The sequence below is a fragment of the Carassius gibelio genome, chromosome B1, assembly GCF_023724105.1.
Source record: "Carassius gibelio isolate Cgi1373 ecotype wild population from Czech Republic chromosome B1, carGib1.2-hapl.c, whole genome shotgun sequence".
Taxonomy (NCBI): Eukaryota; Metazoa; Chordata; class Actinopteri; order Cypriniformes; family Cyprinidae; genus Carassius; species Carassius gibelio.
In genome coordinates, this window is record NC_068396.1 from 31,568,657 (window position 1) to 31,587,154 (window position 18,498).

Consider the following 18,498-nt stretch of genomic DNA (forward strand, 5'->3'; position numbering starts at 1 on the left):
TATGCAAATTGCTCAACATATGTAAATTAGCATCCGGTAGTTTCTGTATACTGGGGACCCATACTTCACATTTCTGCAATAAAACTTTGGTGTACTCAACATTTCTGGGTTCACCTAGTTGGCTACTAGACTATAACGCATTAACTCTAATCAGGAACATAAAAAGCATTTGAATTTGAATTCATCCCATATGTGAGCTCATCTAAACCTGTATGACTATACGGCAATGTAACAGTCTGCACCTGAAAGACGTCCCTGGCCACAGTCCAGCGGCACTCCTTCATGACCAGCGGGTCGGAGCAGGCGGCCGAACACTGGGACTCGCTGATGTAATTGGGCTCAGAGTTGGTGCTGCACAGACACTCTCTCTGCTGTCCCAGACCGCCGTAGCGCTGGCTCTCGTGGAAGCACTTCGAGTTGCACTCCTCACGTGAGAACGGCCCGGGAGTGGAGGAGGAGAAGATGACCAGCTCCACACCTGCCACATGCTCCTCGTCCTGCAGACATCCAGCGTACGTCAGGCCTGAGAGATGAGAGAGAGAGAGAGAGAGAGACAGCAACAGACATGTCAAAGCTCTTCAAACGGTTATCAAAAAATAAAATACTTCAGAAGTAACTGGCCTAAACTCTTCACACTTCCCAGAGCCGTGTCCTGTCACTCACCGCAGGTGTGCACACTGACGTTGAGCAGCGGCTGGTTCTTCAGCTCGGCCGGACGGTCACAGAGCACAGAGTCGGGTCGCTTGACTCGAACGCCCTGGTCCTGCAGCCAGCTCACCAAACGCACCAGCTTACAGTCGCAGACGAACGGGTTAAAGCTCAGATCTCTGAGGGAACATTACACAAACACACACAGGCTGAAGACACTGCATGGCCCTGACTCGAACAGCGACGTGTGATAAGGAGAGTCATTTAAAGAGACCCGGGGTGTGACATGAGCCGTGTTTGGTCTGAGGTGTACACAGATGATGGTACACGGTTTAATCAGTCCAGGAAACACAACACACACTCTAATCTATAATTATAGTGCAACTGAAAGACGTTCAGCGGGGAATTTTAATCTGCGTATGAAAGCGCTACTTGAAAAGCCACGGAGGGAACGCCGTACTAGAAAATAAAGCTTTAGAGAATTAAAGAACGCCACCAGAATTCGGATAAGAACATTTAATCATCTGATATGTGAACATTAAATCACTAAGGGCAAAGAATCGTAATGTTTCTTTTAAATATAATCATTATAATTTAGCAAAACATTACTGCGATAAAATGCAATAAATATACTGTTTAGGGCCATTGGGATTCCCTGATATTATTTTCGTGACAAGCACATTTCCTCTTCAGATTCTCATTACTGTAAAACAAATCATCTGGAGACACTTTAAAATTAAATTCAGGAATCAAAAACTACCACCAAGTATACAGTACCTGTAATTGTACTTTGCAATATAAATCATATATTATGACATATTTTATTGGAGTAATCTCTACTGCAATTAAAGATGATATATATTATTTAATTTAAATAAAATATTTAAATAAAATAAAAATGGTTGCTGTAATAAAGGATGCAATGATATATTATTTAATATTATGCAATTTATATGACCACTTTTAAAGCATTAACAGACATAAACATAAATAATTGTGTCTTAGAGGTGGTTTATTTGTGTGTTGAATGAAATCTGTATGAAGATCTAGATTGGTTTTCTGTCAGGTTTGGACAGCACAACACTGGAAACAGTTTATACTCACATCGTAGTTAAATTAAATAAATGATCACACGTTCGCTCCTCGATGGTGGTGATCTGGTTGTTGCTCAAATCTCTGCAAGACAAAAGTGAATTTATATAAATATCATTTCTCAGCCTCAGTAGTGTTTCCTTCTTTCTTTTCCTCTCAGTATAATCGTTCCCTTGTTCAGCCGCTGGAGCAGCATATGGAAAAGTTCTGGAGAGATTTTGGTGTACCAGACGTTTGTGTGTGTGTGTGTGTGTGTGTGTGCGTGTGTGTGTGTGTGTGTGTGTGTGTCTGTGTGCGAGTGATTGTGTGTGTGTGTGAGTGTGTGTTTGTGAGTGTGTGTGTGTGTGTGTGTGTGTGTGTGTGTCTGTGTGCGAGTGATTGTGTGTATGTGTGAGTGTGTGTTTGTGAGTGTGTGTGTGTGTGTGCTGAAAGGGAGCAGGAAATGGTGCAGTCAAAGCCTGAAGCAATGACTTTTAATTGGTTGTAAACGGGCTTGTGATTGAACGAACAAAGTGTGTGTGTGTGTGTGTTAGAAACACTGTAGCTGAGGTGCAAGTGTGATGTTTTTATCAAAGATGAACGTCTGGATACATGACTTCACTTTCTGTTTCTTCTGCTTTTGTTTGAGCTGAAAGAGTGGAGTGTGTCCGTTCAGTTTCTCCAGCGTTTGACTCTGTGGTTCGGGAGAGACTCCAGAAAGATCCGCCTACACTTTCTCACCATATGAGCTCCAAAACGGTCTGGGAACTAGACCATACAGCCGCCCACACACACACACACACACACACACACTTACAGCACAGCTAGCGGCCCACAGTCCAAGATCCCGTGAGGAAGAGTGACCAGACGATTACTCTGAAGATACCTGAGGAGAAGAGCAGACAACTGAAACACAGTGTGTCTGCTTCAATTAGCTTCAGTTCCACATATAAAATAATAATAAATGTGTTTATACAATATATATGTGTATACTGTGCATATTTATTAGCTATATATAAATATAAACACATGCATGTATAGTTTGTAATTGAAATCCTCGATCATAAGATTATAACAGGCATCTTCCTATTAGAGACCTGCACGATCACGGCACCCATGACAGCGCTGCGGGACAACACCTGATGCCAGATTAAAATAAAATAGTCTAAAAGATGTCATGATACATTATTTACATTGCTAATCATAACTCTAATTATGGTAGTATTCAACTGCATTCCAGTAATGATAATCAGGAGAGAAAATGGGCTGAGAATAATTCCTAGGTTCTTAAAGGAAGCTTTATTTTTATTGTGGAAAATGTAATTAATCTATACCTATAGCACGAAGAAACACACTCACGTTTGCACCAGACCACCTATTACAGACGAACATCTCCAGCACACACACACACACACACACACACACACACGAGAGAGAGAGACGTGGCACTTACAGCTCCTTGAGGGCGGTGAGGTGATCAAAGAGGCTGGAATCCACCGAGAGAATGTGGTTTCTGGACAGATCTCTGCAACAGAAGCCAGAAAGAGACGCTTAGAGATGCACACACACTCAGACTCAGAGGAAGATGAGAAGAAGTCAGCCGTTTCTAACCCGTGTGACTGACTTTCTTCTGTGAAACACAAAAGGAGATGTTTAGCAGAATGTTCATGCTGCTCTTTTTCATACAGTAAAAGTGAATGGAGACTGAAGCAACACAGAAACTATTATACAATACTTATATATAAGTAGTTTGTGACTTCAACATCACAAGGATCATTCAATGGATTTATGTGACTGAAATTTGAAATCTTCCCCAAATCCCAAATTTGAGTACTTTCATGGCACACAATGACAACGTCAATTACTGTACACTGGTGTAGAAAGAAAGAAAGTATAATAATAATAATAAATGATTGCAATTGCATTTTTGTCTAAACCACTGAAAATGGACATTACATACTGTCCTTTTTTCATTTGCAATATTATTTCTACTATTTCCTGCTTATTAAAGGAAGAATAAAGCAATATTCTAATCTGAAGAACCACAAAGAAAATATCAGAAACATGTTTAATCTAAAAGGATCCATATATTGCAACTCCGGTTTTGTCTTTTATACTCATCAAAGCTGTATTTACTCAATCAAAACACAGTAAAATCAGTAATATTCTGAAGTAATATTACAATAACAAAAAAATAACAGTTTTATATTTGTATATATGTATTAAAATGTAATATATTTCTGTGATCAAAGCTGAAGTCTTCAGTGTCACACGATCTTTCAGAAATCATGTGCTCTGAATCTTTTATAATAATTCACGTTGATGAAAACAGTTGTGCTGCTTCATATTTTTGTGGAAACTGACTTTTTTCAGAACTCTTTGATGAGTAACACATTGAAAAGTACAGCGCTGATTTGAAGCAGAAATCTTTTGCAACAATATGAATGTCTTTACTTTCACTTTTGATCAATTTAATGCATCCTTCTGAATAAAAGTATTCATTTCTTTCAGAAACATTATTTACCAAACTTTTGAACAGTGCATACGTTATAACATATGCATTATATAAAGAAATAATTATTAAACCCACATTTTTTTCGTAGACCCAAGTTCATCTCTCATGATGCAAAGTGCAAACAAAATCAAGATAATGGACCAATCAGAATCAGTCTTTCCCATTAACACACCAATCAATTAAACCAATAATGCAATCTGCACAACAGACGGGTGTCAGCATGTGTGTGTGTGTGTGTGTGAACTCTGTTCCCAGAAGAAAACATCTGTCCATTCCAGACAGACTGTGTAAGAGAGGAGGAGGAGTTTTACTCGACTGACGCTCCATGCTGATGAAAAGCCTCTGCTAAAGTCATTACTGTGTCAATTCCTCACTAATAGGAGGCGTTCTTACACATCATCACCTTACATAACACAGCCTGTGTGTGTGTGTGTGTGTGTGTGGCAACAAATCTGAATGTTATCAGTGCACAGTGAATGAAAGTGGAGCACATGTGTGTCAGTCACTGAGGGACCGAGTGTATTTTGAGCACAATCAGATTTATATCGTGTTGTGTAAGGGTCTCCGAAAGTTTATTCAAGCAACTAGAATGGAAAATAGTATCTTCAGCTCACAGTTGTGAGATGTCAGAAATCAGAGAAAAACTTCTGCCTTGAACTTATTCTGGTTTGTCTGAGTTTACCCTGGTCAGAATGAGAAGTTGATTCCTGTTTCTGACCGCAACAACTTCTATAAGTAAATAAAATAATAACACGTTATTTTATGTACACCGGACACTAGAACACCAAGATCATAGGTTTGATGCCTAAGATGAAATAAAATAAAATAAAAACCTTGAATTCAATTTGTTTTAGATAAAGTGGCTGTCAATTGCATACAAAAAATACTTACAATAAATATATTAATAACACTATGTAAAAATAATTTCATTAAATAAAGGAATACATTTACATTTGCAAATTTGATTTTATAAGCATGCCATGGTTCTGTTTTTGACATAAATACTATAAAACAAATAAATAATAAAGATAACGGAATACCTTTAGCATAAAAGGTTGAATAAACATGGGTCCAGCATTGGATTACAAAAAAAAAAAAAAACACATAAATAAATAAGGATAAAAGTATCTGTCAAATGCACATAAAAATCTAATAAAATATAAAATCATTAATTGTATAGATTTCTATAATAAATACTTTAAAATAGATTGTGTATATAATTAATGATTTAAAGTAAGTGCTTTTTATTGCATGCAAAATCAATTATAATGCCATTGCTAGATGCTAAATAATTTCTGTACAAGCTGTTTCAAGGGATTCGTATGCTATTATAACGATCAACAAGATTAGTATTATGGGGAATTTACAGACCCACGCGAGGACGCGTCTGATCCATAGTCTGATCGCGTCTTTGCATTGACTTTGTATGTAATCTACTTGCGCAAATCATTGAACTTGCGTTAAATCCATGATTTATCTTTCCGTCTGATTGATGGCCGGCAGCGGTTGGGTAGAAGACAACAAATCCCATCGTTCCACGCTCCTTCTTAGCGTCATCAAACCACGCGATTGTTATTGTTTTGGTAGTGCGCCCTCTAGTGGCAGGTCCTGCAACCTGTACCTTTAACACCATTTTAATTGCGTTAAGTGAAGTTTTATATTTGAATTTCTAACACTTCTTTTAACCCAAATTGCAGGGTTTCACAAAAAAGCAACAAACAACCAATCATAAACTAAACAACGCTTGCCTCGTTTAATATTCATGCACTTCTAGTCAAAGAAACTTTAACATGAGGTACAAGTAGTTAAATAAGGTCACGTATTAAACACACATGGAAACTGGAACGCCCAGGATTTATCTTAAAACCTTTGCTTTGGAGATTTCTCTCTTTATTTGTATGTCATTCCTTCATGTATTTAGTTTAGTTTATTGATTGCAGAAGGAAGATCTGAAGCTGATGATTTCCACTTGGGCTTCAGTGTTTGTGCGCCTGATTGCTGGAAAAACGGCCGCTGGAATATGAAGTAGCTCTCACGTGTGGCTCAGATTTTCCATGCAGCAGTTGAAAAGGCTTGATTTAGCGTCCAGATTCACTTCAACAGACAAGAGCGGATTGTGGTTCTGCTGTTTTTCTGCTGTGAGCTCTGGACAGAGAGACGGGAACTGTCTGAATGCACACTTACTTCACAACTACAGCTGGAGGAAAGCCTCACAAGTCACCACCAACCAAAAGCAACCAAAAAGTACCATGGTATGTTTTTAGGATGTATACCATAAACTACATAAAGACTATGGTCCATAAATATTTTAAAGAAACGGATCACCCACAAATGTACATTTGCTGAAATTTCACTTCCAGAGGAGGTGAGCTAGCAATATAATGCAAAGTTTCTCCAAATCCGTTTAATGAAGAAACAAACTCATCTATATCTTGGATGCCCTGGGAGTGTTATGCATCAAAGTGCATGTTTAAGTTACATTTCACCTTAAAATCAAAAGAAAAAAGGAAAAGAAAGGGATTATTGCAAATAAATGTCTCATAGCAAAATTTTACAAACAAGACAAAACAAGATTTTAATGTATTTTCACCATTTAACTTCAAATTAAAGATTCCTTTCCTGTGTTAAATAGTTTCTGTGTGACCAATCCCATGAGCCACTGGAAGATCCAACTATGACATCATGCTTCTAAAACCAGGTTCCTAATGATGTCATTGAGAAGATCCTCATGCATGAGATCAGAAAACATCCTGATTCGCAGCTGGCATGAGCATGGAAATGAGGTATTATGACAAATCCATATTCACAATAACATCAGCTATTCGTTTTAGAGCCGAAATAAAGTTACTGCAGCTCATGAGTATGTGCATGAACACAGAACACCGTTTCCTCTCTCTCTGTAACATAAAGCTCCAGTGTGCAGCCTGAACATGACCATATAAATGTGACCTCTTCAGTTTATATTAGCAGAAGTCAGGCTCCTGTGTGCAGCTCTGCGCCAGAGCCCGAGCCCCTTGGCGGAGCTGCGCGAGGGAGTCTGCGAGCGACATATGGTTCTGTTTAACTCTACCAGGCATGCTGATTTCACCTTATAAGGGCCGAAGGGCTGTCTGGTGCCACTTCGAGTAGGAGTGAGAGAGAGAGAGAGAAAGAGAGAGAGAGAGAGAGTCAAACGGACAGAAAGAAAGATGGCAAAACAGCCCAGAGAGTGTTTCATTCCACAGCTAAAGAGATTCATATCAGCCTCTCTAGCTTGCAAAAAGACTGGAATATGAAAGGATTATGACAGAGGAAGTCATATAAAGCCAGGTTTCCATCCAAAGTTTATCTAATAATTTAATTTAACTTATGCGCAAAAATGAAACATCGCGCAAAATATTATCTTTTTCCGTTTCCAAAGAGTTTAAGAGAACGAATTCATCGATTCCTTATAAACTGGCACAATACATCACTACAAAAAGTGGGAGAAGCTACTGAATATAATATTTTCCTAAATAATAAATGACTTGCACCTCAGAACGAGCAGACGAAACACAATGAAAGCGGTCATTGCTTTCGGAGGTGGACGCTGATGTTTGGGAACGCAGTGGTTTAACAGTTCAGGGAGGCAATTATACAGAAATACTGGCATTTCAGAATGACCATAACAATATTTCAGATGCTATGAAATGAGATCGTTCTGCTGGTTATTTAAGATTTACCGTCCCATCATGCATTGAGGAATTTATTTGCAAAACGCATTTCCGTTTCCCATTATTTGGATTAGCCCTTTTTCTCTCATGTCAAAAACCACCTCAAGCGAGCGTAAACACTTTTTTGTGAATTAAGGCATTTTTTATTCTAAATTCTGTGTTTCCATCACTCAATTCTGATGCGATACTTCAAAATGCACATAAAATCAGGGTGATGGAAACCCAGCTATAGTGACATCAGTTTTCCTTTAAATTATTTACAATGTTTGTTGACTGTAGAACGTTCTGGTTTTGTTGCACCATGTCACTCTCTCAATGTAAGTTACGTTCACAATGCATTAGAAAGATGGTAATGGTAAACTTTCAAATTGTAGTATGCTACGTCTTAGCCACATGACAACCATCTGAACTGTTTACATCAGCATGTTATGAAATTTATTAAATATTGCATTATTGCATATTCTGGAATTGTTAATCCAGTTATCATCTCAGAACAATGACATTTTTTTTTTTGCCATCTAATTTTGCACAAACACTTTAGAGCATCTGGTAATTAGGGATGAGCACTACAACTAATTTAACAGTCGTTTACAAGGAATTGCAGTTTTAACATTTGTTAACCAAATAACAAGCTGTTTCTGATTAAATCCTCAAATTGGGGATGGAAGGTCAAGTTGAGTGTAGTGCATTCTGGGACATAGTAACACAGTGCTGTTTTGTGTAAAATGTCTATTTGCAACAAACGAAAGAACCAACCAACTTTAAAAAGAAAAAAATACATATAATAATTTTTAAACTATGGGAAACTTGCTTCTGATTCATGCGTCACACTGGTAATGGAAGGTCAGGTTTAGTGCATCATTTTCTATTGCACGTTACAAATAGAGTAGATTATTAAACAGGTATTCTATGCACAATGACATTTTGCTTACTGTGCACTGTACTGAATAGAGTAGAACTAGTGTAGTTTGGCATGTGACTGTGAAGATAGTCATGGTGTGAGATGAAGAGACTGGAGCCGTGAGGATGACAACACTGACCACTGCCATGAGCATTAGGCAGAGCAGAGCCAAAACAGCCAAGCCACAACTGGCTGTAACCACGATTACACACTAGCCCACTAAACAGCAGTCTGTCTGTTGTGGCCGAGATGGAAAAAAGCGTAAGGGTAGGAGGAGGAGGGGAAGAAAGGAAGAAAAAGGAAAGAATTTTATGGCGCGCTCCGTTTTGTTTATGTTCAAAATTTCAGAAGGAGGGGGTCAATGATTCAGGCCAGCGCTCTGTGTGTGTGTGTGTGTGTGTGATCATGGATCTCATTTATTTAAGTCAATGTGTGTATAAATTAGAGCCAAAATGTGTGTGTGTTTGTGTAAATATTAAGTCTGAGTGTGTGTGTGTGTGTGTTTGGTCCTGATAAGTACCAGAGTGGTACTGTAGCACCTCGGGGCTTTCAGTGAACAATCGTCCACTGTGAGCCGCTCACATCTGGCTCTATTCCTCAGCTGGGCTCCTGGATCTGTCCGACCCGGGCAGGGTGCCTCATTCTGGGCTCATGTGTGGCAGAGCGGCCCCTCTCCTCCTGGAAGTCCGTCCCCGGAGGATGATTAACAGGGTACTTTCCAACTGCCAGGAAAAGAGGGGAGGAGGAGAGAAACGCTGCGTTCCTACAGCTATAGTGAACTGCACTGCTGCCTACTGAGGATGCATTCACACACGACATGTTTGTGTTCAAAAACAGACATTATAATAATCAAGAAATGTTTTTACTGTTAATAATTTGATGTCTTCATGTAATGCAAATGGCATGAGATGCTACTGAGAGACACCATCAATGATTAACAAATAGTGTTTTTTAATGACAATTGAACAGATTTTCCTCCAAACTCTCATTCTTGTCAGTGTAATGTGTGAAAATTACAATACGTTAATCAAAAAATATTTATACAGGACAAGCTGTGTTACTTCTGATAAGAAACAAAGCCTCAGCTTTTAATTCCTGTACAAAAAAAAAAAAAAAGTTATGACACTCTTAAATGTTGTGGGATCGATCGCTTTACCTTAAATGGGTCACATTGAGATTTCATTCTCTATTAATGACATCTGTGGCTCTGTCTTGACCGAAAAGAGGGTCTCTTAGGAGATGTATTAAGTTATTACACTTTGATGGAAGATTAGAAAGACATTTGTTTGTAATAACTGCCAGTCCTTCTGAGTAAAAAGCTCTTTGCTTTGTCCTTCTCAGGACATGGTGTGCGTTTTTACTCTGCTGCTGCATGAGCTGTCTGGATCCCAGCTGGCTCACACACACACACACACACACACACACCTACAGGCGCACAAATATATACGACACACTCGCGTAAACATACTGAGTCACAGTCGAACAACATCAAACCTCATCTGATCTAAAGATGTTTGAATCACCTTTAACACTTTAACAGACTCATCAAACAATGACTGATCATCTCATTACACTGAAGAAAACTGCATCAAATTCTGTCATCACTAACACAGTGTGCAGAACTAGTCTTTAAGAGTCACAAGTGTTTTGTGCATGCACTTAGCAGTGTGTGAAAGAGCCAATGGATCCACACATAATATCACACCTATCAAAACAACACACACACACACACACACACACACGCAGGAGCTGACCACAGAGCAGCTGCACAATGACTCACTGAATCATTTGTGGACTGATGGAGTGAGTCACTGAGCCAGAGAATCAATTGCACGATTCACTGACTCACTGTTTGTACAGCCAAATGACTCTGAATCAATGAAGCTGAACCTCCACAAAGGCACCTCAGCAGTCTGTTCATATCCAAACGTGACTCCATATATTGGGGAAAACTCCACTGGAAAGAAACGAGAAAAATATGTTTCGCATAATAAAACAGAATCCAGTTTCTTAATTTGCACTGTGACATTTTCATGACAGTCAAGCATATTTTATTTCACACTCTCATTTAACTAAAAAACGAATCTAATTCACATTAGTGTAATGTGAGAAACAAATCAATAACATTAATTTTAGTTCTTTAATATGTATTTAAATGTTAAAATAAATAAGCACATTACAATTTTTAAAACTATTATTTAAAGTATATTTTTACCTAAAAAATGTAAGTAAACAAATTACACAAATATAAATATGAATGCAATTCTCTCTACAATGTTTCATAAATATAATCATTGAAAGTTGGATGTTTGGGAATGTGAATTTAATGTAATAATGCAAACAATTTTTTCAGCCTTGAAATGATTTGCTACTACTTTTTTTAAAAGCAAAATATACATTTTTATTGTATTTTCTGGGGAAATATGGCTAAGACATGTTTAAAACAGAGATTTGCCATTCTATAAAATGTCATGTCTTGACATTATAAAGTTAAATACACTGCCAACAAACTTCAATGTTCACACCGTAAAGTCCATCCAGACCTTTTACTAAAACTAAACAGCAGAAATCATCATGGCATCAAAACTATAAGCTCATTAACATATGATCGTCCAATCAAAACAGAGATCAACCAGACAGTAGTCTTAAAGAGACAGTAACGCACATATAAAAACACCCGGTGGAGAACGGTCATGAACCTCAGGAACAAATGTGAGATGTGACCAAACATTACTCACATCTTTATTTAGACAGTTCTATTACATAACATGTTATCTGCTCTTATACGACCCCTTTAAATACTCGCAGCAGGAGAAGCCCAGCTGTCTGGAGAACAGAGAGAGAAACATCAGCAGAGAGAGAGACAGAGAGAGAGAGAGAGAGAGAGAGAGAGAGAGAGACACAGGAAAGAGAGGCTCAGGATCTGGAGCAGAGAGGAAGTCATCCACTGGAGATTGAGAAAGCCAGATTAATACAAAGATCGAGTGTTTATATGCATCAAGTGCTCATATAAGGATGTTTATATCTGCTGTGGAAATCATGTACATGCACCAAAATGTTCAACTAAGTCCACAGTCATTGCTGTACAAGAGTGTTTTTGGAGTTAACTAAAACTAAACTATAAAATAATTTATTTTAGTCATAGAAATAAAGGTTAAAACATTAAATAACTAAAAAAGCAGAAATGTTGGCTTGGCAACTAACCAAAATATGCAAATAAAATAAATTGAATTATAAATAAAATATGCACAAAATTTACTAAAATGGTAATAAAATGAATTACAAAAATGGCAAAAAAAAATTAAAATAGGAAAAAATTATATAAAAATGACAAGCACATAAAAAACAATACTAAAACTTTAACTAAAATGAAAACTGAACATGTAAAATATTAATAAATAATCTATTGTACTATACACTGTAGAGTACTGTAAAATAAATTAAATAATAATAATAATAAAAAAATTTTTTATGTCATTTAACACTATGCAATGAAATAAAAATAAATAAATAAAATTAAAAAACAGGTAAAATAGAGGTAAAACTTTCACGTATACAAATTAACGAATCAGAATTTCTGGTTGGTTTCCATTTAATTTCTGCTCTGTCTGATCTATATTCAATCTCTGCTAAAGTTCTATCAACAGCAATTAACGTCATAATGTCAGTGTCTTTTAACAAATCTTACAAATAATCGCAGCACTCCATATTATTTATGGTCAACATTTTAGTACTTCATATCCACAAAAAATTCCTTAAAAGACAACAAAGTCAACATGTCAGAGCTGAAATGGGGTTAACAGACATGAACTAAGAGCCACAAAGGTCTAGTTTTCGTTTCATGGGGTTAAAGACACCAACAGCTGCTCCTGAATCAGTGGAAAAACACAGAGAAGCGAGTCAGGGACAGATTTATCAAGGACGTAAATACATGTGCAGAAAACACAGGCTCTCAGGGTTATCGAAGCCTTCGCAGTCTGTTATTATTCTGCCTTTGGCCGCTGTGCAGTAACTCATGCAAAGAGTTTCATTTTTGTTTGCTTCAGGGTTTGATGCTTTACCGCCTCTGGCTCTCAGTGCCGGCGGAAAGAGATGTGAGAGAACAGGGAAATGCATGGTAGTGGTTATTTTTACTTGCATGGGAATGAACAGATGAGGAGGGGAAGAAACAGCACATTGAGATGAACAAAAACACTGCCAAATATAAGCACACACACACACACACACTAGCACTAGCACTAGCGAGTTGAATCAGTGATGAATCAGTGTTCCTCTAAATGAAGCACAGCCCTGCAACAAATGACTTCCATAACCAGCTGCGTCTGGAGCAAACATTCCTGGACGTTTCCATCAAAACACAAGCTGATGATCAGGAGACCAACTCTAGATCGGGTCTAGATCAGGCTTTTTCATCTGAAATCTTACATGAGTGCAGGTTTTAAGGTCAGGAATCAGGTCTATTGCTCATACTCAGGGGTCAATGTCGATCTTAAACTTCTTGAGCACTTCTTTTATTGCTGCTGATATATATACAACCAATTGCAAAAGTTTAGTGAAGTCAGAAAATCATTGCTTTTTAGTGTTGTTATCATTAACTTAATCTGAAGTTATTAAAAATTGCTTTTGGGAACTGAAAAACATCAAAAATTTGAAAAGTTTCTTGAAAATCAAAATAAGTTGAAGCACTAAAATTACTAAGAGTATTAAATAAAAATAAAAGCTATACAGAAATATATAAAAATGTAATAAATTTGAAATAATACACTTCATTTAAAAGGTTGCCTTGAAAACTAACTGAAATATAATTTCAAAGTTGAAGCACTAAAATTTTATAAAAATTAAATAAAAATAAATTAAAGCTAAAGAGATATAAAACAAACATTAGTAAAATAATAAAAAATACAAATATGCCACCTGATTGTAATATTAAAATAAGAAAAAAGCCTTTAGTTATAATCACTATTGCTCATATTTCCATAACTCTTAAGTGTTAAAATTCAGGCTAAATGTTGATTTTTAACTTCTTCCACACATATTTTTAGATAATAAAGATTTGAACCATTTTCAAAAGTTAATTGGAGTCTACAGTCATTGCTCTTTTCCCATAGCTTTTATTAAACTAATAAATTCTAAAACCATTAAAAAACATTTTTGTGGTAATTGAAATAAAGCCGAAATAAAATTCATTACAAATATTAGATGTTTGGCAACTGCAATAAGATAAACTGAAGCATTTATCTCAAGCATTAAATTACTAAAACTGAAATCAATTTGATTGTACTTGAAAAACTTTTTTGTAATTTAAAACAAATCTGATAAAAAAGGTTTAGTTAATGTTTTTGAGCACTTCTGTTCCTCTAATAAACAGAAGAGTGGTGAATCCTGCTCTTGGTCTGTCTGTGCTTCTGTGTATGGTGATGTCATAATGTGAGACTGTCATGGCAACCAAATAACACACACACACACACACACACACACACACTCACGACTGCGCGCTCGGCGTGATTAAAACATACAGGACAGCAGGAATTCAGACCGTCTTCCTTTCCACACAGTAATATCTCCATTCACAGGTTCAGACAGATGAGCAAACTTGGATGGAGAAGGAGGAAAAGACTTGCACACATCACTGAAGATGATGAGATCATATCACATTTAACAAAATGACCAATTCTTAATATCTCTGGTGCAAATACATCTAAGACTACACAAATCAACGGACAATATGTCAGACTAACTGAAATAAACCTGGCTTGTTTTATGAGACAGGCCCCAGAAACATGACTGCGTCTGAGGAGACTTGAACACGTCTCTGTTGTTGTTGTCACACTGCAGCTCTCTCCACAGATGAAGCTAAGCACAATTACATCACTCCTGAGTCAATAATGATGGTTCCTATTAGACCCGAGCGCATCAGTGAATCAGAAACAGAAGAGAAAGTGCAGCAGTCTGCCAGTTCAACGTCAGCACCAGACACTTACAGATTCACAATAACACCGCTTCTTATGAAAGACTGGACTTTTGGAAAGCACGTCAGGTTGGGTTTGTAATTCACACTCATCCGTTTCAGAATGACACAGCTGGAGAAGGAGTGAAGAAACCTCATAGGAATGGGAACGGGAGTCGATCTGGGTTTTTGTTGCGTGAAGGAGCGGATGGAAGAGGAAAAGCTTGAGAGACGCCAGAAAGCACCTCGCCAGCGTGTGTCAGCATCACGATGACAAGCTTTTACATTCATTTACTGTCAACCAGACGACATTTCATTCTCACAGCAAAGAAAACGCTACCATCTATCTCGGTCGAAGAGACGCTTAAATAAGAAAGATCAGCAGGCGGACGCGGCCTCGCAGCGAGAGAAAAGAAGAGAGGTCAATGATTTACAACTCCTCGAGCTCTTAACGCACTTCAGAAACACTGTCTGCATATATTCTTCCATTTAGGAACCACTTAAATATGAAATACCTTTTAAAGAGGGAGAAAACAGCATGCATTTAAGTTTTTAAACTGTGTAAAAAAACACAATGCGAAAACTCCTATTGCCTATAAAGACATCTGTGTTCATAAACACTCATAAATGAAATGTACGGCTGCATTAGCACAACTTATTGCAATCTTAAAGCATTTGAGTTAACAGGAGGAGGCCAGGACTATAAACTGTATAAATCTTAGTAAGGTTTAAAGTCAGATTCCAGTTGCACAAATGCTTGTTTCAATATCACCATTTCAATATCATCACATGTGGCTCTTCTGTTCGTTCAGTGAGTGTTCAAAAACTGTTACTCTAATTAATAATGGCGGAAAAAACTATAACTTTTTAGCTTTGTGTCTACAGAAATTGACTTGCAGAAATAAACAGCCTGAGAAATATTCACTGGAGAACAACAACAAGCCCCCTAATGAAGACTTTGTAAATGTGGAATAGAGTTATTGACAATTTTGCAACAGTTGTCTGATGATGAGAAATTTCGGTCTTGAGGTTTATTCCCTAAAACAAAGATTTCAGAGTATCAGATTTTTGTGCACATGCATCTGCAGTCTATGTGAATGGATAACACATGCTGGAGCTCGAGCGCCACAGATCCCCGAGTAAAGAACACCGTGTTCTCAGCGCAGGACTCGCCACAAGTGCACAAACTCTGCATGCATCTGCTGCTACACAAGCTGTGTGCATGGGTTCAGTCGAGCGCAGACGTAAACTTACACAGCTACCTGGCTTGAGATGTGTTTTCTCCACTCAGAGAAAGCTAAAGCACCACTTTTTGACAGTTCTTACAGACTGGGATGAACACAGCACCATAAGAGTTCAGTCAGGCAATGAGTTATGGTGAAGAGAATGCATTGATTTGGTATTGACTTTTGGTCACCAGAACAAAGTCAGTGTAGAGTTAACACAACCTCCATCATGACTAAAATATCATAATACTATGGACACATTTTTACTAGAAGGTTACACCAGTTGACACTTAGTCACTGCATCTGAACGTTTGTAGAAAACAAAATAAATCATGTGTGTGTTTCCAAAAACAGCCTACAAACAACATACTTGGCACTTGTGTTTTAACCAGACTTTCAAAAGATCTCGGGTAGAATGGGGGAAAACGTCCCCCTGTTGCTTTTCCCAAAATAACTTCTAGATAAAGTCAAGACCATTTTTAATTTCTAACTATGGTTGACAAGACGTTTTCAAGCTTGAAGCTTACACAGGTGAAGCCCCATCATCTAATATCTATATGACACGAGAACAGTGTCTGTAGATATGTGTTATTTAAGAAAATAAAATAATATTTTAGACACAGTCACAGAACATAGCGTAATTACTGTAGATATATTCTGTTCTGAATATCGAAATCTTTTTCCTTCATATTTATTCTAGTTTGTTTTTATATTCAAGTAGGTAGCAAGTTAGCATCATCTAACTTTTGTTTTTTATACTTTTTCATAATTGTTCATAATTTCATAACTATTAATTATATTAATTTTAGTTTTAAGCTAAAACGACCTGCAGTCTGATTTTGCTGTAAATGCATGAAGGAAATTGCTTTGTCTGACTGGGGGGCACATTTTTATTACAAATCTAAGAACATGAAAACTAGAAATGTTTCATAATTTATTATGTCAGTGTCACTAACGCTATTAAAACTTTTCTGAACACATTTCACTTTTGTTTCCCCCCTCTCTACCCTTCTGTTTCTCCCCATCCCCAGACATCTTCATGATCCTCGTGATTATGATTGACTGATACATAAACAGTGGGAGTCTGAAGTATTACACCTTCTTCACCCGTCACATCACCCGGATCACAACAGACACCCGCATCACCGGGTCACTTACAGAGTGTGCGTGTCGGGCGGCAGGTCTGACGCCGCTGGGGCCTGATCCAGTCCGATGTTGGAGCAGTTAACCACGCACGAGTTTTGCGGTCCCACCGCCGTGCACGAGCAGTTTCCCGGACACGGGCCGCACGCTCTCCCGTCCGCCGCGACGCCCGAGCGCGCCTCCAGGCAGCAGAGCGCAAAGAGCAGGCTGGAAAATAATCCAAACTTTGGGAGACAGGCGCCATGTTTCCGCTTAAACACAATCTGTCCATTTCTACAAGGCATCGCTCACTCGCATCTCATCGCCCCTTCTGTCGGTGAAGTTTTCCTCGGGGCGCGGGGAGGAAAGTTCACTCTTTTCCCAGTTTTTCCATAAGAGAAACGCGTCGAAAGCGTCGCAAATCGCGTTTCCCCCCAAGTTCGCTGACGTGCCCCCTCTATTCCTCCGTGAACGGAACTGGATTCACTTCTTGTCCAGAGGAGGGAACAAACCTCTGGATTGATTGTGTTCTGCTGAAGAACTTCCTCTCGTTCTCTGCTGCTCTCCGCTGGATGAGGCTTCTCTTACACAACACGAGTACTCATCACTAGGCTACAGACAGGACACAAACTCCATGTTTTAGACTTTATCTTTGACTTTATGTAGTAATGGCACAACTTTTTTTTACTGTGCGGCCCATTTTATTGTCCACATGCCGAGAGCACGCGCGCACATAAATGCATTTGTTGATGTAAAGGCTAGTGGCACGATAAAGAAGCATCGTCCAAATATTGTTCACCACGTGCACAACTTTACAATCGTGACATGAAAACATGGTATTTTTTTAAATTGTACTTATTACTTCATTGTCCAATAATATTTTATTCTTTGCAAGAAAGGCAGTTTTTTAATGACATCAATGTCCAGGAAGGGGCATAGCCTGTTTTTTTATGAATAATACAATAAAACAACATCCGTCATCCTAAAACATAATTTTATAATCATTTTATTTTTTACAAAATGTTGCTAATTTTAGATCTACCAAAGCTAATGGACTCCAAATGATTAATATAATAATAATTATTATTATTATTATTATGTACTCTCACTTTAAGTAAATGTAACATTTTGTTCTACAAGACATTAATTCCAGCCATTTAATTATTTTTTTCAATTGGTTATTTATGTTTATAAAAAAGATAGAGATTTAAGAGATACATTAATTAATGCTGTCAACTTAATTAAAAGTCAATTGTTTTAGTATAATGACAATGCAAAAGCCAATTATTTAATTTTGGATTTTTAAGTTAATATTCTTAGACTTTTTAACACATTTAATATTTCCCTCGCTAAAAATGGATTTATCCACATAAAGA

The 18,498-nt window shown here is 37.6% G+C and overlaps 1 protein-coding gene across 1 annotated transcript in view; it reads right to left on the reverse strand.

The window, feature by feature from the left end:
• Positions 1-17,796, reverse strand: part of pkd1a (polycystic kidney disease 1a) — a 73,908-nt gene extending 56,112 nt beyond the window's left edge. Inside the window, exons 1-6 of the mRNA XM_052546043.1 lie at positions 17,159-17,796; positions 3,173-3,244; positions 2,537-2,605; positions 1,753-1,824; positions 664-827; positions 243-523 (exon numbers count right to left, since the gene is read on the reverse strand). Coding sequence (XP_052402003.1) covers positions 243-523; positions 664-827; positions 1,753-1,824; positions 2,537-2,605; positions 3,173-3,244; positions 17,159-17,427 — 927 coding nt within the window. The 5' untranslated portion in view covers positions 17,428-17,796. The remainder of the gene's footprint in view (positions 1-242; positions 524-663; positions 828-1,752; positions 1,825-2,536; positions 2,606-3,172; positions 3,245-17,158) is intronic.
• Between the last annotated feature and the right edge of the window lie 702 nt (positions 17,797-18,498).